Raw genomic sequence first — 23,371 nt, forward strand, 5'->3', positions numbered from 1 at the left:
TGTGTATTCAGTTTCAAAGTATCGTTTTGCATGATTTCCATAATTTCTATGAATTCAAACTGCTAACTGATAGATTTATGCTAAAATAATGATATATATATGAATACGAATTAGTTGCTGGTTATTCCTCCATGATTTAGTTTTCCAGTTCAATGTAGTCTTGTGCTCGTGTGATTGAAAACTAAGAATGGAAAAGTGAAGCTGCACTTCAAACTACAGTACGTGCATATGTGCATACAGTCTGCCCCTCCTCTGTTTCACTTCATAGGAAAGGGAAAATTACATGTAGATGAAGTAGCATATGACGACTGGGAGGTGAGCCCAGCCCCCGCGTCGTCCTCCCCCTAGGGCGACTCGGGCGGCCAGAAACATAGCCGCCGCCGCTGCAAACTCCCTCCTCCTCTCCCTCCGCCGCCGCCGGAAGACGCCGCCGGGCTAAGCCCGGGGGCCGACGGCGGTGGCGGGGGATCTCCTCTCTCGCGCGTCTCCGGGATGGGGCGGACCCCAAGGCATGTGGTGGTGCGACCGATCTGGGATCTGCGGCGCGGCGGATGGCTGCAGGCGGCGGGACTCCGGCCCGTCCTCGGACGGCGACGACTTGGCGCGGCGGAGGCCAGGACTGCGGGCGCTGCGGATGGCCCTTCGGGCGGCGGTGGCAGCTGCTGTCGGCGGCGGACGGCTTGGCTCCGGTGGCGTGCATGCTGCCTTCAGATCGGCGACGACGGCGTGGAGGGCCTGGTGGTTTCTTCGGCGGCACCTCCGATCAGATCCGTTCTGATCGGTGCAGCCGACCGTGGTGGTCATCTCTTCCGTCAAAGGTGATCGGCCTGAGGCTGGGTGTTCGGATCTCGGAATTCGTCATCTGGCACCAGCTGCGAGTCGGGAAGACGTAGTTGCCGGTGAAAACTGAGCCGACGGTGGTCGATGGCGGCGTTCCACGTCGTTACCTTGATGAAGGCATCGTCATGTGACTACCGTCGACCCACTCGTATTGCTCCGGGGGAAACCCTAGGATCTGGTATTCCAGACTGGACGATGGCGGTAGTGCGGTGTCGTTTCTCTCTTGGGAGCATCGTTTTGTGGAGCAGGGCTGGAAGTCAGAGGCAGAAGGTGGAGTGGCTTCGTCTTGCACAGAGCTTTGATGGTGATGTCAAGTCATACCTGATCGACAGGTGCTACGCTTGGTCATGCCTGGTCGGCAGGTGCTACGCACGACAGATCCTCCAAGGGCTTCAAGCTGTGTCGGCTGGTGGTACTTGGCAGCATGGCGCTGAGGTGTATCAGTGGCGATCGCGATGTGTTCAGCTGTTTGCGCGGGAGGTGTCGTTGGGTGTCGTGATGGTGTTGACGATAGCTGGACCGAGCAAGGTTGATGCATCAGTACAGTTCTGAAGATGGAGCGGTGACAGTTGGCGGCGGCGGCCTTTGAGAGCACACCGGACTAGTGTGTGCCCCAGACCCGGCAAGTGGCTAGGTTGGGGTGTCAGGTCTTAGATGTTAGGCTTGGCTGCGATGTTTGTTTGGTATTAGGCCCAGGCTATCTGCGCCCCTACATCAATTGGATAGGTGTAGCGACAGTTTGTTGCTTAGACGGTGGCTTTAGTCTTACCATTGTATGACTTTGTAAGGTCTTGTGAGAATAATTAATAAAGTGGCTATATGCATCGCCCAGATGCAGAGCCCGGGGGTCATCCTCCTTTTCTAAAAAAAAGATGAAGTAGCATAAGGGGGTAGCACTCACCTCTGGCTGTGAGCTTGCATCGAGCTCCAAACTTCAAGTGAGTCTGCACGAGCTCCCCCTGTATCTCGACGTACCAGCAGACCGCCCCCGCACATGATGTTGTTTAGCGGGGAACTGCTGCATGGAGCAGCTGCCACAGTCTAGGCTCAGGTACAGGTGCACCGGACGCAAGCGGTGCTACCCGCAATAGCTCTCGCCTTGCCTCCGGCGACGGCAACGGCCCCGAACGGCACACCGCAATCTCATCTTCTCTCTTCCTCTTGTGCAGAATTGTCCCACCTTGCTCTCTTCCATTAAATCCTCCCAATTTAAATACACTTTTATGTTTTCTCCGTATCAAGGAGCCGTCTCAGGAGTTAACGAGCGAAGGGTGTGAGAACTAAAGCGTGCAAGGAATAAGGAACGGAATGAATTGATTGACTCTCGCAAAGAAATAAGGAAGGAAATTAACCAAAGAAGGGAAGGAATTGAGTGTCTCTCGCAGAGAAATAAGGAAGGAAATTAACCAGGAAGGAAAGGAAATTGAAGGAAATTATTAAAGGGATTCCCGTGTGGTTCAATTCTGACTTTGACAAACACCGTTCAAATCTTGAAATCTAGCAACTGAGAACGCACAATCAAAAGAGGAACCACATGCACGTGTTAAAGGATTCTTGAGCATGCATAATCAGCGTACATCTCTAATTTATTCCAGATAATCAGCAAAACACTTTTTTTTCTCCTGTGTAACAACAGATTACCGCCAAAATATCTTCCGGGCTACATCCTTTCTCCTGCCCATCTACTACATTGTCAATGTTGCCCCCTAGATCACAGAATAGACCTGGATTGCCACAAAAATGCTCTCTCCGTGGATCAGCATGCATCCACTGTGTTCTTGAGCATGGAAGCAGCTCCTGGCACTTCATCGTCCATAGCTACGTTGTTGCGCCTTGAATCTACAAATTATAGACCCTCTTATCGTACAGAGGAGATAAGACTAAAACAAACAAAGTGTTTAATCTATGACATGCAAATTACAAAAAAAGCTCGGGGAGTGATCATGGGCGTGCATATTAATCCTTCGGAATTACATTATAATTCTGGGAGTGATGATCACGGGCATGCCACACAAGCAGCCATGCGCATCAATAGAATCAGTTTCAAACATGCCTCACGTATACATATAGCAAGGAGCGGCCTTATGTTTCGAACATGCCTCTTGTATATGCATGTGTTTAGTGCTTCACTATAGTATACGATTTCTTCAGGTTTTGTACAGTAGTTCCAAGGGGAGACAATAATCAATTATAGTTAAGATGATTTTCCACAAGGTACATTTTTCCAAGAAAAAGTTGCATTGTTATTTACTGAGTATCTAAGATTTATATATTCTCAGCTATATTCCAAGCTACAATATTTTGTTTTGTCATCTCAACCTTTTTTTGACCTTTTTTTGTCATCTCAGCATCTTATACTAACGGCTAACACCGAGGGGAAGCCTTTGAATTAGTTTTAACAGTTTGTATGTATTATATAAGATGCATTACAATGATATAATAGTATTCTGTGTAAAATGCAGTTGTATTACCATCCATGCTTGTCGTCTACTAAATGAGTGCTTGTAAAAGTACAGTTGGTTTTGATACTCATTGTTATTTGTTCTAAGGTATGTCTCGGTTTTAGAATGGTAGCCCGTAGAAAATATAATTGTGTATTCAGTTTCAAAGTATCGTTTTGCATGATTTCCATAATTTCTATGCATTCAAACTGCTAACTGATAGATTTATGCTAAAATAATGATATATATATATATATGAATACGAATTAGTTGCTGGTTATTCCTCCGTGATTTAGTTTTCCAGTTCAATGTAGTCTTGTGCTCGTGTGATTGAAAACTAAAAATGGAAAAGTGAAGCTGCACGTCAAACTACAGTACGTGCATGTGTGCATACAGTCTGCCCCTCCTCTGTTTCCATCACTTCATAGGAAAGGGAAAATTACATGTACATGAAGTAGCATATGAAGACTGGGAGGTGAGTCCAGCCCCCGCGTCGTCCTCCCCCTAGGGCGACTCGGGCGGCCAGAAACATAGCCGCCGCCGCCGCAAACTCCCTACTCCTCTTCCTCCGCCGCCGCCGAAAGACGCCGCCGGGCTAAGCCCGGGGGACGACGGCGGTGGCGGGGGATCTCCTCTCTCGCACGTCTCCGGGATGGGGCGGACCCCAAGGCATGTGGTGGCGCGACCGATCTGGGATCTGCGACGCGGCGGGAGTCCGGCCCGTCCTCGGACGGCGACGACTTGGCGCGGCGGAGGCCAGGACTGCGGGCGCTGCGGATGGCCCTTCGGGCGGCAGCGGCAGCTGCTGTCGGTGGCGTACGGCTTGGCTCCGGTGGCGTGCATGCTGCCTTCAGATCGGCGATGGCGGCGTGGAGGGCCTGGTGGTTTCGTCGGCGGCACCTCCGATTAGATCTGTTCTGACCGGTGCAGCCGACCGTGGTGGTCATCTCTTCCGTCATAGGTGGTCGGCCTGAGGCTGGGTGTTCAGATCTCGGGATTCGTCATCTGGCACCAGCTGCGAGTCGGAAAGACGTAGTTGCCGGTGAAAACCGAGCCGACGGCGGGCGATGGCGGCGTTTCACGTCGTTACCTTGATGAAGGCATCGTCATGTGACTACCGTCGACCCACTCGTATTGCTCCGGGGGAAACCCTAGGATCTGGTGTTCCAGACCGGACGATGGCGGCAGTGCGGTGTCGTTTCTCTCTTGGGAGCATCGTTTTGTGGAGCAGCGCTGGAAGTCAGAGGCAGGAGGTGGAGTGGCTTCGTCTTGCACAGAGCTTTGATGGTGATGTCAAGTCATGCCTGATCGACAGGTGCTACGCTTGGTCATGCCTGGTCAGCAGGTGCTACGCACGACAGATCCTCCAAGGGCTTTAAGCTGTGTCGGCTGGTGGTACTTCGCAGCATGGCGCTGAGGTGTATCAGTGGCGATCGCGACGTGTTCAGCTGTTTGCGCGGGAGGTGTCTTTTGGCGCCGTGATGGCGTTGATGATAGCTGGACCGAGCAAGGTTGATGCATCAGTACAGTTCTGAAGATGGAGCGGTGACAGTTGACGGCGGCGGCCTCTGAGAGCATGCCGGGCCAGTGTGTGCCCCAGACCCGGCAAGTGGCTAGGTTGGGGTGTCAGGTCTTAGATGTTAGGCTTGTCTGTGATGTCTGTTTGGTATTAGGCCCAGGCTATCTGCGCACCTACATCAATTGGATAGGTGTAGCGACAGTTTGTTGCTTAGACCGTGGCTTTAGTCTTACTATTGTATGACTTTGTAAGGTCTTGTTAGAATAATTAATAAAGTGGCTATATGCATCGCCCAGATGCAGAGGCCGGGGGTCATCCTCCTTTTCTAAAAAAATATGAAGTAGCATAGGGGGGTAGCACTCACCTCTGGCTGTGAGCTTGCATCGAGCTCCAAACTTCAAGTGAGTCTGCAAGAGCTCCCCCTGTATCTCGACGTACCAGCAGACCGCCCCCGCACACGATGTTGTTTAGCGGGGAACTGCGGCATGGAGCAGCTGCCACAGTCTAGGCTCAGGTACAGGTGCGCCGGACGCAAGCGGTGCTACCCGCAATAGCTCTCGCCTTGCCTCCGGCGACGGCGATGGCCCCGAACGGCACACCGCAATCTCATCTTCCCTCTTCCTCTTGTGCAGAATTGTCCCACCTTGCTCTCTTCCATTAAATCCTCCCAATTTAAATACACTTTTATGTTTTCTCCGTATCAAGGAGCCGTCTCAGGAGTTAACGAGCGAAGGGTGTGAGAACTAAAGCGTGCAAGAAATAAGGAACAGAATGAATTGATTGACTCTCGCAAAGAAATAAGGAAGGAAATTAACCAAAGAAGGGAAGGAATTGAGTGTCTCTCGCAGAGAAATAAGGAAGGAAATTAACCAGGAAGGAAAGGGAACTGAAGGAAATTATTAAAGGGATTCCCATGTGGTTCAATTCTGACTTTGACAAACACCGTTCAAATCTTGAAATCTAGCAACTGAGAACCCACAATCAAAAGAGGAACCACATGCACGTGTTAAAGGATTCTTGAGCATGCATAATCAGCGTACATCTCTAATTTATTCTAGATAATCAGCAAAACATTTTTTTCTCCTGTGTAACAACAGATTACCGCCAAAATATCTTCCGGGCTACATCCTTTCTCCTGCCTATCTACTACATTCTCAATGTTGCCCCCTAGATCACAGAATAGACCTGGATTGCCACAAAAATGCTCTCTCCGTGGATCAGCATGCATCCACTGTGTTCTTGAGCATGGAAGCAGCTCCTGGCACTTCATCGTCCATAGCTACGTTGTTGCGCCTTGAATCTACAAATTATAGACCCTCTTATCGTACAGAGGAGATAAGACTAAAACAAACAAAGTGTTTAATCTATGACATGCAAATTACAAAAAAAGCTCGGGGAGTGATCATGGGCGTGCATATTAATCCTTCGGAATTACATTATAATTTTGGGAGTGATGATCGCGGGCATGCCACACAAGCAGCCATGCGCATCAACAGAATCAGTTTCAAACATGCCTCACGTATACATATAGCGAGGAGCGGCCTCATGTTTCGAACATGCCTCGTGTATATGCATGTGTTTAGTGCTTCACTATAGTATACGATTTCTTCAGGTTTTGTACAGTAGTTCTAAGGGGAGACAATAATCAATTATAGTTAAGATGATTTTCCACAAGGTACATTTTTCCAAGAAAAAGTTGCATTGCTATTTACTGATTATCTAAGATTTATATATTCTCAGCTATATTCCAAGCTACAATATTTTGTTTTGTCATCTCAACCTTTTTTTGACTTTTTTTGTCATCTCGGCATCTTATACTAACAGCTAACACCGAGGGGAAGCCTTTGAATTTGTTTTATCAGTTTGTACGTATTATATAAGAAGCATTACAATGATATAATAGTATTATGTGTAAAATGCAGTTGTATTACCATCCATGTTTGTCGTCTACTAAATGAGTGCTTGTAAAAGTACAGTTGGTTTTGATACTCATTGTTATTTGTTCTAAGGTATGTCTCGGTTTTAGAATGGTAGCCCGTAGAAAATATAATTGTGTATTCAGTTTCAAAGTATCGTTTTGCATGATTTCCATAATTTCTATGAATTCAAACTGCTAAGTGATAGATTTATGCTAAAATAATGATATATATATATATATATGAATACGAATAGTTGCTGGTTATTCCTCCATGATTTAGTTTTCCAGTTCAATGTAGTCTTGTGCTCGTGTGATTGAAAACTAAGAATGGAAAAGTGAAGCTGCACGTCAAACTACAGTACGTGCATATGTGCATAGAGTTTGCCCCTCCTCTGTTTCCATCACTTCATAGGAAAGGGAAAATTACATGTAGATGAAGTAGCATATGACGACTGGGAGGTGAGGCCAGCCCCCGCGTCGTCCTCCCCCTAGGGCGACTCGGGCGGCCAGAAACATAGCCGCCGCCGCCGCAAACTCCCTCCTCCTCTTCCTCCGCCACCGCCGGGCTAAGCCCGGGGACTGACGGCGGTGGCGGGGGATCTCCTCTCTCGCACGTCTCCGGGATGGGGCGGACCCTAAGGCATGAGGTGGCGCGACCGATCTGGGATCTGCGGCACGGCGGATGGCTGCAGGCGGCGAGAGTCCGGCCCGTCCTCGGACGGCGACGACTTGGCGCGGCGGAGGCCAGGACTGCGGGCGCTGCGGATGGCCCTTCGAGCGGCGGCGGCAGCTGCTGTCGGCGGCGACCGGCTTGGCTCCGGTGGCGTGCATGCTGCCTTCAGATCGGCGACGGCGGCGTGGAGGGCCTAGTGGTTTCGTCGGCGGCACCTCCGATCAGATCTATTCTGACCGTTGCAGCCGACCGTGGTGGTCATCTCTTCCGTCATAGGTGGTCGGCCTGAGGCTGGGTGTTCGGATCTCGGGATTCGTCATCTGGCACCAGCTGCGAGTCGGGAAGACGTAGTTGCCGGTGAAAACCGAGCCGACGGCGGGCGATGGCGGCGTTCCACGTCGTTACCTTGATGAAGGCATCGTCATGTGACTACCGTCGACCCACTCGTATTGCTCCGGGGGAAACCCTAGGATCTGGTGTTCCAGACCGGACGATGGCGGCAGTGCGGTGTCGTTTCTCTCTTGGGAGCATCATTTTATGGAGCAGCGCTGGAAGTAAGAGGCAGGAGGTGGAGTGGCTTCGTCTTGCATAGAGCTTTGATGGTGATGTCTAGTCATGCCTGATCGAAGGTGCTACGCTTGGTCATGCCTGGTCAGCAGGTGCTACGCACGACAGATCCTCCACGGGCTTCAAGCTGTGTCAGCTGGTGGTACTTGGCAGCATGGCGCTGAGGTGTATCAGTGGCGATCGCGACGTGTTCAGCTGTTTGCGCGGGAGGTGCCGTTGGGCGCCGTGATCGCGTTGATGATAGCTGGACCGAGCAAGGTTGATGCATCAGTACAGTTCTGAAGATGGAGCGGTGACAGTTGGCGGCGGCGGCCTCTGAGAGCACGCCGGACCAGTGTGTGCCCCAGACCCGGCAAGTGGCTAGGTTGGGGTGTCAGGTCTTAGATGTTAGGCTTGGCTGCGATGTCTGTTTGGTATTAGGCCCAGGCTATCTGCGCCCCTACATCAATTGGATAGGTGTAGCGACAGTTTGTTGCTTAGACCGTGACTTTAGTCTTACTATTGTATGACTTTGTAAGGTCTTGTGAAAATAATTAATAAAATGGCTATATGCATCGCCCAGATGCAGAGGCCGGGGGTCATCCTCCTTTCCTAAAAAAAAGATGAAGTAGCATAGGGGGGTAGCACTCACCTCTGGCTGTGAGCTTGCATCGAGCTCCAAACTTCAAGTGAGTCTGCATGAGCTCCCCCTGTATCTCGACGTACCAGCAGACCGCCCCCGCACACGATGTTGTTTAGTGGGGAACTGCGGCATGGAGCAGCTGCCACAGTCTAGGCTCAGGTACAGGTGTGCCGGACGCAAGCAGTGCTACCCGCAATAGCTCTCGCCTTGCCTCCGGCGACAGCGACGGCCCCGAACGGCACACCGCAATCTCATCTTCCCTCTTCCTCTTGTGCAGAATTGTCCCACCTTGCTCTCTTCCATTAAATCCTCCCAATTTAAATACAAGTTTATGTTTTCTCCGTATCAAGGAGCCGTCTCAGGAGTTAACGAGCGAAGGGTGTGAGAACTAAAGCGTGCAAGGAATAAGGAACAGAATGAATTGATTGACTCTCGCAAATAAATAAGGAAGGAAATTAACCAAAGAAGGGAAGGAATTGAGTGTCTCTTGCAGAGAAATAAGGAAGGAAATTAACCAGGAAGGGAAGGAAACTGAAGGAAATATAGTCTGCCCCTCCTCTGTTTCCATCACTTCATAGGAAAGGGAAAATTACATGTAGATGAAGTAGCATATGACGACTTGGAGGTGAGCCCAGCCCCCGTGTCGTCCTCCCCCTAGGGCGACTTTGCCGGCCAGAAACATAGCCGCCGCCACCGCAAACTCCCTCCTCCTCTCCCTCCGCCGCCGCCGGAAGACACCGCCGGGCTAAGCCCAAGGGCCGACGGCGGTGGCGGGGGATCTCCTCTCTCGCACGTCTCCGGGATGGGGCGGACCCCGAGGCATGTGGTGGCGCGACCGATCTGGGATCTGCGGCGCGGCGGATGGCTGCAGGCGGCGGGAGTCCGGCCCGTCCTCGGACGGCGAAGACTTGGCGCGGCGGAGGCCAGGATTGCGGGCGCTGCGGATGGCCCTTTGGGCGGCGGCGGCAGCTGCTGTCGACGGCGGCCGGCTTGGCTCCGGTGGCGTGCATGCTGCCTTCAGATCGGCGACAGTGGCGTGGAGGGCCTGGTGGTTTCGTCGGCAGCACCTCCGATCAGATCTATTCTGACCGGTGCAGCCGACCGTGGTGGTCATATCTTCCGTCATAGGTGGTCGGCTTGAGGCTGGATGTTCGGATCTCGGGATTTGTCATCTGGCACTAGCTGCGAGTCGGGAAGACGTATTTGCCGGTGAAAACCGTGGCGACGGCGGGCGATGGCGGCGTTCCACAGCGTTACCTTGATGAAGGCATCGTCATGTGACTACCGTCGACCCACTCGTATTGCTCCGGGGGAAACCCTAGGATCTGGTGTTCCAGACCGGACGATGGCGGTAGTGCGGTGTCGTTTCTCTCTTGGGAGCATCGTTTTGTGGAGCAGCGCTGGAAGTCAGAGGCAGGAGGTGGAGTGGCTTCGTCTTGCACAGAGCTTTGATGGTGATGTCAAGTCATGCCTGATCGACAGGTGCTACGCCTGGTCATGCCTGGTCGGCAGGTGCTACACACGACAGATGCTCCAAGGGCTTCAAGTTGTGTCGGCTGGTGGTACTTGGCAGCATGGCGCTGAGGTGTATCAGTGGCGATCACGACGTGTTCAGCTGTTTGCGCGGCAGGTGCCGTTGGGCGCCGTGATGGCGTTGACGATAGCTGGACCGAGCAAGGTTGATGCATCAGTACAGTTCTCAAGATGGAGCGGTGACAGTTGGCGGCGGCGGCCTCTGAGAGCACGCCGGACCAGTGTGTGCCCCAGACCCGGCAAGTGGCTAGGTTGGGGTGTCAGGTCTTAGATGTTAGGCCTGGCTGCGATGTCTGTTTGGTATTAGGCCCAGGCTATCTGCGCCCCTACATCAATTGGATAGGTGTAGCGACAGTTTGTTGCTTAGACCGTGGCTTTAGTCTTACTATTGTATGACTTTGTAAAATCTTGTGAGAATAATTAATAAAGTGGCTATATGCATCGCCCAGATGCAGAGGCCGGGGGTCATCCTCCTTTTCAAAAAAAAGAAGAAGTAGCATAGGGGGGTAGCACTCACCTCTGGCTGCGAGCTTGCATCGAGCTCCAAACTTCAAGTGAGTCTGCACGAGCTCCCCCTGTATCTCGACGTACCAGCAGACCGCCCCCGCACACGATGTTGTTTAGCGGGGAACTGCGGCATGGAACAGCTGCCACAGTCTAGGCTCAGGTACAGGTGCAGCGGACGCAAGCGGTGCTACCCGCAATTGCTCTCGCCTTGCCTCCGGCGATGGCGACGGCCCCGAATGGCACACCGCAATCTCATCTTCCCTCTTCCTCTTGTGCAGAATTGTCCCACCTCGCTCTCTTCCATTAAATCCTCCCAATTTAAATACACTTTTATGTTTTCTCCGTATCAACGAGCCGTCTCAGGAGTTAACGAGCGAAGGGTGTGAGAACTAAAGCGTGCAAGGAATAAGGAACGGAATGAATTGATTGACTCTCGCAAAGAAATAAGGAAGGAAATTAACCAAAGCAGGGAAGGAATTGAGTGTCTCTCGCAGAGAAATAAGGAAGGAAATTAACCAGGAAGGGAATGAAACTGAAGGAAATTATTAAAGGGATTCCCGTGTGGTTCAATTCTAACTTTGACAAACACCGTTCAAATCTTGAAATCTAGCAACTGAGAATGCACAATCAAAAGAGGAACCACATGCACGTGTTAAAGGATTCTTGAGCATGCATAATCAGCGTAGATCTCTAATTTATTCGAGATAATCAGCAAAACACTTTTTTTCTCCTGTGTAACAACAGATTACTGCCAAAATATCTTCCGGGCTACATCCTTTCTCCTGCCCATCTACTACATTGTCAATGTTGCCCCCTAGATCACACAATAGACCAGGATTGCTACAAAATTGCTCTCTCCGTGGATCAGCATGCATCCACTGTGTTCTTGAGCATGGAAGCAGCTCGTGGCACTTCATCATCCATAGCTACGTTGTTGCGCCTTGAATCTACAAATTATAGACCCTCTTATCATACAGAGGAGATAAGACTAAAACAAACAAAGTGTTTAATCTATGACATGCAAATTACAAAAAAAGCTCGAGGAGTGATCATGGGCGTGCATATTAATCCTTCGGAATTACATTATAATTATGGGAGTGATGATCGCGGGCATGCCACACAAGCAGCCATGCGCATCAGCAGAATCAGTTTCAAACATGCCTCACGTATACATATAGCAAGGAGCGGCCTCATGTTTCGAACATGCCTCGTGTATATGCAAGAGTTTAGTGCTTCACTATAGTATACGATTTCTTCAGGTTTTGTACAGTAGTTCCAAGGGGAGACAATAATCAATTATAGTTAAGATGATTTTCCACAAGGTACATTTTTCCAAGAAAAGGTTGCATTGTTATTTACTGATTATCTAAGATTTATATATTCTCAGCTATATTCCAAGCTACAATATTTTGTTTTGTCATCTCAACCTTTTTTTGTCATCTCGGCATCTTATACTAACGGCTAACACCGAGGGGAAGCCTTTCAATTTGTTTTAACAGTTTGTACGTATTATATAAAAAGCATTACAATGATATAATAGTATTTACTGATTATCTAGGATTTATATATTCTCATCTATATTCCAAGCTACAATATTTTGTTTTGTCATCTCAACCTTTTTTTGTCATCTCGGCATCTTATACTAACGGCTAACACCGAGGGGAAGCCTTTCAATTTGTTTTATCAGTTTGTACGTATTATATAAGAAGCATTACAATGATATAATAGTATTATGTGTAAAATGCAGTTGTATTACCATCCATGTTTGTCGTCTACTAAATGAGTGCTTGTAAAAGTACAGTTGGTTTTGATACTCATTGTTATTTGTTCTAAGGTATGTCTCGGTTTTAGAATGGTAGCCCGTAGAAAATATAATTGTGTATTCAGTTTCAAAGTATCGTTTTGCATGATTTCCATAATTTCTATGAATTCAAACTGCTAAGTGATAGATTTATGCTAAAATAATGATATATATATATATATGAATACGAATAGTTGCTGGTTATTCCTCCATGATTTAGTTTTCCAGTTCAATGTAGTCTTGTGCTCGTGTGATTGAAAACTAAGAATGGAAAAGTGAAGCTGCACGTCAAACTACAGTACGTGCATATGTGCATAGAGTTTGCCCCTCCTCTGTTTCCATCACTTCATAGGAAAGGGAAAATTACATGTAGATGAAGTAGCATATGACGACTGGGAGGTGAGGCCAGCCCCCGCGTCGTCCTCCCCCTAGGGCGACTCGGGCGGCCAGAAACATAGCCGCCGCCGCCGCAAACTCCCTCCTCCTCTCCCTCCACCGCCGCCGGAAGCCGCCGCCGGGCTAAGTCCGGGGGCCGACGGCAGTGGCGGGGGATCTCCTCTCTCGCACGTCTCCGGGATGGGGCGGACCCCAAGGCATGTGGTGGCGCGACCGATCTGGGATCTGCGGCGCGGCGGATGGATGCAGGCGGCGGGAGTGCGGCCCGTCCTTGGACGGCGACGACTTGGCGCGGCGGAGGCCAGGACTGCGGGCGCTGCGGATGTCCTTCGGGCGCCTGAGGCAGCTGCTGTCGGCGGCGGCCGGCTTGGCTCCGGTGGCGTGAATGCTGCCTTCAGATCGGTGACGGCGATGTGGAGGGCCTGGTGGTTTCGTCGGCGGCACCTCCAATCAGATCTGGTCTGACCGGTGCAGCCGACCGTGGTGGTCATCTCTTCCGTCATAGGTGGTCGGCCTGAGGCTGGGTGTTCGGATCTCGGGATTTGTCATCTGGCTTTAGCTGCGAGTCGGGAAGACGTATTTGCCGGTGAAAACCGTGGCGACGGCGGGCGATGGCGGCGTTCCACAGCGTTACCTTGATGAAGGCATCGTGATGTGACTACCGTCGACCCACTCGTATTGCTCCGGAGGAAACCCTAGGATCTGGTGTTCCAGACCGGACAATGGCGACAGTGTGGTGTCGTTTCTTTCTTGGGAGCATCGTTTTGTGGAGCAGCGCTGGAAGTTAGAGGCAGGAGGTGGAGTGGCTTCGTCTTGCACAGAGCTTTGATGGTGATGTCAAGTCATGCCTGATCGACAGGTGCTACGCTTGGTCATGCCTGATCGGCAGGTGCTACGCACGACAGATCCTCCAAGGGCTTCAAGTTGTGTCGGCTGGTGGTACTTGGCAGCATGGCGCTGAGGTGTATCAGTGGCGATCGCGATGTGTTCAGCTGTTTGCACGGGAGGTGCCGTTGGGCGTCGTGATGGCGTTGACGATAGCTGGACCGAGCAAGGTTGATGCATCAGTACAGTTCTGAAGATGGAGCGGTGACAGTTGGCGGCGGCGGCCTCTGAGAGCACGCCGGACCAGTGTTTGCCCCAGACCCGGCAAGTGGCTAGGTTGGGGTGTCGGGTCTTAGATGTTAGGCTTGGCTGCGATGTCTGTTTGGTATTAGGCTCAGGCTATCTGCGCCCCTACATCAATTGGATAGGTGTAGCGACAGTTTGTTGCTTAGACGATGGCTTTAGTCTTACAATTGTATGACTTTGTAAGGTCTTGTGAGAATAATTAATAAAGTGGCTATATGCATCGCCCAGATGCAGAGGCCGAGGGTCATCCTCCTTTTCTAAAAAAAATGAAGTAGCATAGGGGGTAGCACTCACCTCTGGCTGTGAGCTTGCATCGAGCTCCAAACTTCAAGTGAGTCTGCACGAGCTCCCCCTGTATCTCGATGTACCAGCAGACCGCCCCCGCACACGATGTTGTTTAGCGGGGAACTGCGGCATGGAGCAGCTGCCACAGTCTGGGCTCAGGTACAGGTGCGCCGGACGCAAGCGGTGCTACCCTCAATAGCTCTCGCCTTGCCTCCGGCGACGGCGACGGCCCCGAACGGCACACCGCAATCTCATCTTGTGTGAGTCGTTTCCGAGCTCGAATTGAGGGGAGGATAGGCATGGCAGCAGCTGCCATAGCTTAGGGCGGGGCTTGGACATGCCGGACGCGGGCCGTGCTATCCGCGATGGACCCCTACTTGCCGCTAGCGACGGCGATGGCCCCATGTGGCGGACTGCATCTCACTGTCTCATCTTGTGGGAAACGCCTCATGAAGCTTGAACTGATGCCACTAGAAGAGTCGGGGAGATAAGGTAAGGGAAAGGAAATAGAAAAAAACAAAATATGTTGTTTCAGTGGTGGGGCCCACCAGAAGAAGTGTTGGTCGCGGGAAGAGAGAGAGGTACGCCACACATGCATAAAAGAGGACATGTACGCCGCCATTTACCCGATGAATTGACTCTGATTAAATGAAATTATGTGCTGGATGCCTCTAACTAAGTAGATTTGTGTGCTGGCTAATGAAAATTAATCCGGGCTACCATTTGTTTGGGCAATTTCGGATTGTCTTCCTTCCTTGCATATTAACGTGGGGCAACATATTTGGGCAACACAATAAATAGCGGTGTCCCCGCAAAAAAAAATAGCGGTGAAACTAAGCGAGTACTTGCAATTAATATACAAAGTTAACTAAAAAAGTATGCATGCTTATTGGCCAAATCACAGCCGCGTTGGTGTCAGGAGATCTAAAAATCAGGTCCTGTAAAAATAGATACAGGGAAGTACGATTTATGTGTACCATGGTCAATCTATTCCCTCCGTTCCTAAATATTTGTATTTTTAGAGATTTCAACAAATGACTATATACAAAGCAAAATGAGTGAACTACACTTTAAAATATGTCTATATACATTTGGATGTGATAGTCCATTTGAAATCTTTAAAAAGACAAATATTTAGGAACGGAGGAAGTAATTATTATGGTGCACTTTAATTTATTCATGTATTATGCTATCGGAAGTATGATACAGAAATCATACCAAAAGCATTGTATCTGTAGTATAGTTCTTAATTCATAGGGGCTTGTGCCTCCCTGCAGCACGATGAACATTTTGACGAACATGTCAATTATCTTTCCTGTTACAACGCACGAGCATTTGAATAAAATGTTTCCTACAAGCAGTGGTGGTTACCACCACTTGCGTTTTGTATGTTGTATGTAGTATCTGTCGAAACCGAGAGTATGTACGTGTAGTATGTAGTATATAACAATGATTAGGTAGTATATGTACAAATTTTTAGGTAGTATGTACCATTTTTTGAGTATGCTCTTTTTTACGTACAAATATGTATGTATTTCACAAATATAACAAAAACTATGGGCTCATATGCAATTTTTTCATGTAACTTACTTTGAAATATCTTACATATATTATATGAACATATTTAAAATAATAAAATAGTATATATAGTATCACATGGTAGTATATGAGATATGTGGGGTAACTACCACCGGATGGTAGGATGGATTTTCCCTATATATATATATATATATGAACTGTGCTAACGACCAGTTGACTGGTCGTTAGCGACAGATCCGCACGATTAGTTCGCTATCTTCCCACGCTCGCTTTCCACTGATTTTTTTCCTTCTCTCAAAAACCATGATAAATCGCTAATGGTTTTTTCTGGTTTTTCGCCGCATAATATGAAAATAAAATAAAAGTGCTTGAAAGAGGATTCGAACCTAGGTCTATGCAATACCTATTGAGCCTAATAACCAACTAAGCCACCTTTTGTTGTTGTCTATTGTAGGTAAACAATGTTATTTGAACCTTTCTTATTTCTGCCATATCAGAAAATAAATAAAGTTTGGCTTGGTAACTTTGGCATGATCAGCATGATAATTAGGGTATGAGCAACATGATAACTATACCATGATAAGGCTGATAACTACAGTACGGGAAGGTTAAGGCATGAGGAAGTATGGTAATTTAACACATAAATTACCGATGAAAATGTTTAAAAAACTTTTTTCCCTTGGATGAAAGATACCATGGTGTTTAAAACGTAAGATATTAGTTATCAAATCTGTGATGTATACATTATCATGTTTTTTACATAGAAATTACCGGGTATATATTTTTCAACAATAAAAATTCAGGTCAAAAATTATAGTGGTGTTTGTATATGAGTTATCAGCTTAGTATGTGTCTATTAACAAGCTATTTACATTTAAATTACCATGGTTGCCCCCCCCCCCTCGTCACAGACGCCAAATTATCAAGTCTGCGATGTGTGAGTTATCATGTTATTTGCAGAAGAGTTATCGTGGTATGGTTCAACAACTCCTCCCACCCTACCCCCGCCGATAAAGTTATCAGGATTGGGTACATAATTTATCATTTCTACGATGTGTGACTTATCATGTTATTTGCATAGAAGTTATCGTGGTATGTTTCAGTGACTCCCCCCCCCCCCCAACCCCAACCCCACCAACAAAGTTACCAGGACTGGGTACATAATTTAATGTCTATGATGTGTGAGTTATCATATTATTTACATAGAAATTATCGTGGTATGTTTCAACGACTCCCCCACTCCGGCCCCTCCGACAAAGTTTCCAGGACTGGTACATAATTTATCATGTTTACGATGTGTGAGTTATCATGTTATTTGCATAGAAGTTACCGTCGTACGTTTCAACGACACCCCCACCCCGACCCCTCCGACAAAGTTATCAGGTCTACCATGTATGAGTTATCATGTTATTTGCACAGAAGTTACGGTGGCATGTTTCAGCGACTTGCCCCACCCCCATCCTCGCCCACCAAGTTATCAGGACCGGGGTACATAAGTTATCAGGTCCGCCATGTTTGAGTTATCATGTTATTTGCACAGAAATGACCATGGCATGTTTCAGCGACTTGCTCCCACCCCCACCCTCGCCGACTAAGTTATCAGGACCGGGGTACATAAGTTATCAGGTCCGGCATGTTTGAGTTATCATGTTATTTGCACAGAAGTTACCGTGGTATGTTTCAACAACTCCCCCACCCTCACCCTCGCCGACAAAGTTTTTAGGACCGGGGTACATAAGTTATTAGGTCTATGAAATTTGACTTACCATGTTATTCACACGAAAGTTAACGGAGGATATTTTATCACCCCCCCTTCGGTAAAGTTAGCAGGAACGGGGTACCTAAGCGCGAAAAAAATCGAACACTAAATTAACTCGTTTTTATGCATACGTAGTAGAGGAGACATGTTAAATAGCCCATTTACTTTCTTTTGTTCAAGAAAGGGATCGTACGTCAGGTGATAGGCTAGTTGAGTTGTCTCACTAGTGGCGCAAGGATCGAATCCTCTCTTGTTCACACCAATTTTTGCGTGCGTGCATGCAACAGAGAAAACAAAAGGAAACTGTTGCACTCGGGAGGCTTTCACAGGATCGTTCGATGCGCATCCGACGACAATCGAAGCGTGTGTGCCTATCGCTAACAAACAGTCGGCAGGAATCTTTTTGTCAAACAAAACCTACAACGATATTTGCACATAAGCTATCAGGTTTGTGGTACATATAATTATCAATCTCATTACAAAAGAATTTACCGAGATATGACAAACGAGAAAACCGTTGTTCGAATTCTATAGGAGTGAAACATTTATTTCTTTAGAAAACATTCATCACTACAAAAAAGAGACAAATGGAGTACAAAACACGTTGCACCGGCCCTTTAAAAAACTTGGAGCAAATGGTTTTGTCTCCTCATCAAAGGCGTTGTGGTCATTTTTTCTCGCTCTCATTTACTAAGGTAGAAATACAGATTAACCCGCACATGAAACACAACAAGTACTCAGCTCAACTGGTAATGAGTCGTGGCCACGACCAACAGGTTGTGTGTTCGAATCCTAGCGGTGACACTAATTTTTTGAAGCTCTTTTTACATGACAGAGCAGAGCCGATTAGAAAAGAAAGATCGAAGAAAAAAAAAGCAATCGTACGTGCCTGGCGCTAACTAACAGTCAGAAAAATAGCTTTCCCCTATATATGTATATAATAATCTCTACCTAATAATAATAAAGCAAATTAGGTTTTTGTCGTACGTCATAAAAAATACCCTCGAAGTTGGTAAGAATTACCCACCAATGCCACCCGTAAGTTAAATAAAAAAATGATTTGTTTTTTCCCAAATTCGTCGTCGTTATCAGCTGTTATATAAAGGTAATACTGCACGTAAAGCAGAAGCTTAGAGATGGGGCAGTGGCGCAAGCCTTTCTGTCCCACCGCGGACACCAGGGTTCGAATCCCAAGTTCTACTAATTTTCCCAACCATTTTTGTCACGCACCTCCCCTCCCCACCCGGTGTGCGTTCATGGGCCGGCCCGGAGGGCGTGACGCCTATGTTTTTTTCTTTTTATTGCATTTCGTCTTTTGTCTATTTTTTCTCATTTCTTTTTTTTTTGTGTTTTTCCTTCTTTAAATTAATTTGAGATTTCCAAATTTCAAAACATTGCAATTTTTTTAAATCATGTTCGAGAAATCATAAAATATTTGTGATTTCAAAAATGTGTGGGACATCATAAAAATTTTGCAGTTTTAAAAATATTAGTGATTTTAGAAGAGTGTTTGCAAATTCTTAAAAAATCAAAATTTCGAAAAAAATGACAGGAAATAAAACTATGTTCATGATTTTGAAAAATAATCATGTATTCAAAACAAATTCATGAATATGACAAAAATGTCCACGAAATTTTAGAAAATATTGAAAAACTCAAAAAAATTGCAAGTTTGTGGTCGATGAGATTTGTTTTAAAAGTTTAAAAATGTGTCGTGCAATGGCAAGCTCATTGCCTTGGAATTTACTATGTCAACTACATTGCAATCACGTGGATATCACATGTGTCAGGGTATTGAGTCATACTTATTTGGCTAGAGTGTAATTCTTTATCCTCAAGTTCTGCAAATATTTCCCCTCTTTTTGTGATGCACCTCCCCTCCCCCAGTGCGTGTTCATGGCCGGCACGCAGGGCGTGACTCCCCTATTTTTTTCATTTCATCTTTTGTATTTTTCTTTTATTTTCTCATTTCTTTTTTTGTTTTCTCCTTTTTTAAATTAATTTGATATTTTCAAATTCCAAAACATTGCAAATTTTAAAAAACATGTTTGAGAAATCATAAAATGTTTGTGAATTCAGAAATGTGTGTGAAATCATAAAATTTTTGCAGTTTCAATAAATATTAGAATTTACAAAACTGTTCGCAAATTATAAAACATGTTCGCAACATCGCAAGTCACTGTGTTAAAATAGAGAACGCTCATATATCAGGGTATTGAGTCAAACTTATTTTGCTAGTCTTTATCTTTACCTAATAACCTATAACCTAATTTTAATAATAAAGAAAATTCGGTTTCTGCCGTCCGTCGTCGCGACAGTTCTGCAAAAAAGTCCCTATGGTTTTAGATAATAGAACCCGCAGTCCCTAAGTAAGTGGATCTAGCAAAACGATTCATTTTTGCAAATTAATCCCTGCATTTTGTAACAATTTCGCCCGCATTCCTTTGTTCATCTTATCCAGCGGCAGAGAAGGTGGAAAGGGGGAGGCTCCTCTCGTTGACGAGCTCGTCGGTGCGGAAGGTGCCCGCCCCTCTCCTCCGCCTCCAGCATCGCCGGACCCCTATAGGTGTGTCTCCATTCCCAAGAACCCGAGCTCCCCTGTGCTCGTCGGCCAGCAGCCACGAGTCGGCGCGAGGTGGGTGGAGCAGCTCGGCGCCCATGACCTCCACCATGGCTCCGTCGATGCGCTCCACTGCCTGCTCGCCGGCGCCGACCTCTACCTGCCACCGCACATGGACGCCGAGAAGCGTTGCTAGGCCTTGCATCCCTTGCGCACGCACACGGACGTGGTCGAGGCAGGGGATCGAGCAGTCAGCGGACAGAAGCGGCTTCAACAGACGGACTTGGCGAGGCGGCGGAGGCGCAGGGAGTCCCTGCAGCATCGGATCCGACGAGGATGGACGCAGGCGACGTGGGCGAGGAGGAGGGCTCCGGTGGCAGAGAACCTCCAGGCGGCAGCTGCTTGCAGTTCGGCGTCGGCCTCCTGTAGGTAACAGAGAAAGAGTGAATTGGTGTGTGTTAGAGAGAAGAAGAAGAACGAGGGGAGGAAGTAGAAAGGGAGAAGGAAGAGAGGCAGGGTGGCCTGGAGGAGCTGTTGTTGCTACGCTGGAACGAGGAGGATGCACACGGGTCGGAGAGGACGCACGGGCAGGGGAGGTCCTACATGTACGCCATTGAGCTCGTGGCAAGGAGCAATGACAAGCAGCAGCAGCAGAGGGTAGAAGCGGGAGGCAGCGGCGCCAACGGGTAGCAGAAGCAGAGGGCTGCTGCCACAACAGAGGTATCAGGTATGTATCCCCTTGAAAGCAGCAAGCACCAGCCTTCTGTTCTTTGTGTTCTCTGTATAGATGTGTAGTACTCCCTGATCAACAGAGGGAGTAGTAACCAAGAAGCAGCAGGAACAAAATCGCAGCAGCAGGCTGCTGCTCTCCTCCCCGATCCCCCGTATATGAAATAGCAGTAGCGCATGAGTGAATGAAGCAATCAATTTCTGAATTACAGACAGCGTACAGATTTTCTGAATCCAAACAAAATCAAGCATATATTGCAGGTTGTTCTATTGTTGATCCAACCACATGCTCTGTTTCTGCATGCCATGGAAGTTTTACTTTCAAATCCTCTTTTTCTGCACAACAAATTGAAAAGAATGCAGGAGTCGGAGAATGAACTAAATTGCTTTGAACTTCACAGCAGCAGACTAAATTCCTAATGGCAAAAACTTTTTAGTACTACAGGATATACCTTCAGAGTTCTTGACAGTTCTAATAAACATATGATGTTGATTGGTTAGCTGAGTTAGAAGTAGAGCTATTCAAATATATTTACTCTGGTGAGTGCACAAAATCATTATACTCCTAGCTATATGTTTATCCTATATCTACTTCTCACATTATACATATGCTCCACTACAAAGGGGTCTAAATAATAGCATGATTTTTTTCCAGTTAAAGTTCCAAGCAACTTTCCTGTGTGAATCTGAGAATCTCACTAAAACCTATGTTTCATTGTGTATATTCAGCCTATCGTGTCGAGTTTCAGACTGATCATAACATACATCAGTTTAAGATGTGATGCTAATTTGATTTGTGTGCTGCCCTATCGTCCATATCTTCGATTTCAAGCAGTTCCATGGCAAATCAAATACATTTTTTCTTTGTTTATGACAATACATATTTGACAGGTTAAAGCATGTACTATTGTGCATACTGAACTGTAACAAGCCTTTCCCAATAGCAAAACTGAAAGTATATATAGCTTATGTGTACTGTACTTTCAGTAATATAGATGTCAATATCATTACTTTTTTTAGTTAGGTGGTGGTGGTTATTCACTCACAGTCAGGTTCAATGCTCATCATGTTATTTCCTTTCCAAAGGTACCTCAGTGTTCTGTATTTATACCATTTACAGCAACTGGTTTTTGTGCCTTGGGCTATGATCCTAAAAATACATTGATGCATGGTTCATACAAATATAATTTGACGCTGAGACTGGTTCATACAATCAATTTCTCTAAAAAAGGAAAGAAAACAGATCAACCAATCTTTTGAATTATGCATTGTCAAATTGAACCAAAGTATTCAAAGACACGAACTCACCATGGTCAAAGCAAAAAAAATGATAGCACCTTGAGCAAGCCCTAGTTCCCACACCCCTTCTTAGAAGACTGGATTGGAGCTGACTTCGGTGGGCTTGCCTTTGACCCAAGTCTCCTGACCGAAGCCAAATCCCTGGATCGAAGCCATAGACGGAAATCAAACCCAAATCCCTGGACAAAAAGAGGCGGCAACTTAAAATCACTCTCCGGGCCACTAAGCACCATGGATGTGCCTCCCACAAACCTACGGATCGGGAGCGGTGCTTCATACTGTGATGCGCCACCTCAGTGCCGCCGGGCATCGGCCATTGCTCCCAGCGATGCTGGAGGCTCTGCCCCGTTCCCTCCGGCCGACAAATTGTGGATCTGCAGGGAGGTGGAAGCTGCACGGGAGAGAAATGTCACATACGGGAGAAGAGAGACGGGAGAATAAGGAGAGGAGGCGGAGGTCGGCAGGCGACTTGGGAGACGGCCAACGGGGTCGCGTGGTGTCTGAGGCGGCAGAAGAAGCTCGGGCGGGCTTGAGCTCCTCCTCTCGAATCCTCTATTCTCATTAGGGAAAGGATGTGTGGCCTCAACCACGTGACCGAGAGCTACTGCGTGGAGCCCGTGGCCGCCCACTTACCAAAGGGAGCTTGTGACACGAGGCAAACATGCGGTACGCCAGAGACATGATGGACACGTCCTAAGAGCACCTTGAGCCGAATACAGAAAATTCGACCCCTCAAACAACAACGAGAGCATGTCCGTGAACACTGACCGATCATACCTCAAATAATCTCTTTCATAACCTCAATTCAATTAAGGAATCTAACAAATGCATACTATTACATGACACGTAAAACCTAATCGAAACAGAGCCCGTACTGACAGCATCTTCAACCGGATACAGCAAATCCGACCCCTCAAACGCCTACGAGGGCGCATCCGTGGGCACTGAACTATCATGACTCAAATAATTTCTTCCACGATGGGACACCTCAATTCAATTAAGAAATTAGTAAATCCATACTATTACATGACACCTAAAACCTAATCTAAGCAGAGCCCATCCACGTCCACCGTGTCCATGTCCGACGGTCGACTGCACCCCTCAAAATGTTGCTTCGGTCGCCAGCGAGATAGAATAGGACATGCACCGGCTTGCAAGACTCAAGGCGCCGCCGTCTCTCATGTCCTACTCTTCCTCGTCAGAGTCCAGAACCTTCGTGATGCCAGTGGACATGAGATCTATGATGGATACG

The 23,371-nt window shown here is 47.5% G+C and overlaps 1 protein-coding gene and 1 long non-coding RNA gene across 9 annotated transcripts; both read right to left on the bottom strand.

Moving 5' to 3' along the window:
* Positions 1-2,381: 2,381 nt before the first annotated feature.
* On the bottom strand, positions 2,382-5,272 carry LOC123041434 (uncharacterized). The gene is made up of 2 exons (XR_006418521.1): positions 5,165-5,272; positions 2,382-2,679 (listed from the first exon to the last, which is right to left on the bottom strand). It is a non-coding gene; the product is annotated as an uncharacterized lncRNA (long non-coding RNA).
* Positions 5,273-11,290: 6,018 nt separating this feature from the next.
* On the bottom strand, positions 11,291-22,980 carry LOC123045558 (uncharacterized). 8 transcript variants are annotated; one of them, XM_044468665.1, is made up of 4 exons: positions 22,589-22,724; positions 22,372-22,510; positions 22,129-22,260; positions 19,026-20,514 (listed from the first exon to the last, which is right to left on the bottom strand). In XM_044468665.1, the coding sequence occupies exons 1-4, from the start codon at positions 22,679-22,681 to the stop codon at positions 19,985-19,987; spliced, it is 894 nt and encodes a 297-aa protein (XP_044324600.1). In that variant the 5' UTR covers positions 22,682-22,724; the 3' UTR covers positions 19,026-19,984. The 8 variants fall into 8 exon arrangements, 2 of the variants coding, with proteins under 2 accessions (XP_044324600.1, XP_044324601.1); XR_006421501.1 differs by lacking the exon at positions 19,026-20,514 and adding an exon at positions 11,291-11,567 and having other exon boundaries at positions 22,372-22,787; XR_006421502.1 differs by having other exon boundaries at positions 19,023-20,514; positions 22,129-22,298; positions 22,372-22,797.
* Between the last annotated feature and the right edge of the window lie 391 nt (positions 22,981-23,371).

This window comes from Triticum aestivum, chromosome 2B (assembly GCF_018294505.1).
Source record: "Triticum aestivum cultivar Chinese Spring chromosome 2B, IWGSC CS RefSeq v2.1, whole genome shotgun sequence".
Classification (NCBI taxonomy): Eukaryota; Viridiplantae; Streptophyta; class Magnoliopsida; order Poales; family Poaceae; genus Triticum; species Triticum aestivum.

Excerpts from the sequence above, each read along its gene's own strand:
- LOC123045558 (XM_044468665.1), bottom strand. The coding sequence starts at position 22,681 with ATGAGAATAGAGGATTCGAGAGGAGGAGCTCAAGCCCGCCCGAGCTTC. Across the intron at positions 22,511-22,588 it reads CCCCGTTGGCCGTCTCCCAA|CTTCCACCTCCCTGCAGATC; the intron begins GTCGCCTGCCGA and ends TCTCCCGTGCAG. Across the intron at positions 20,515-22,128 it reads TTTTTTTTGCTTTGACCATG|GAGGCCGACGCCGAACTGCA; the intron begins GTGAGTTCGTGT and ends TGTTACCTACAG.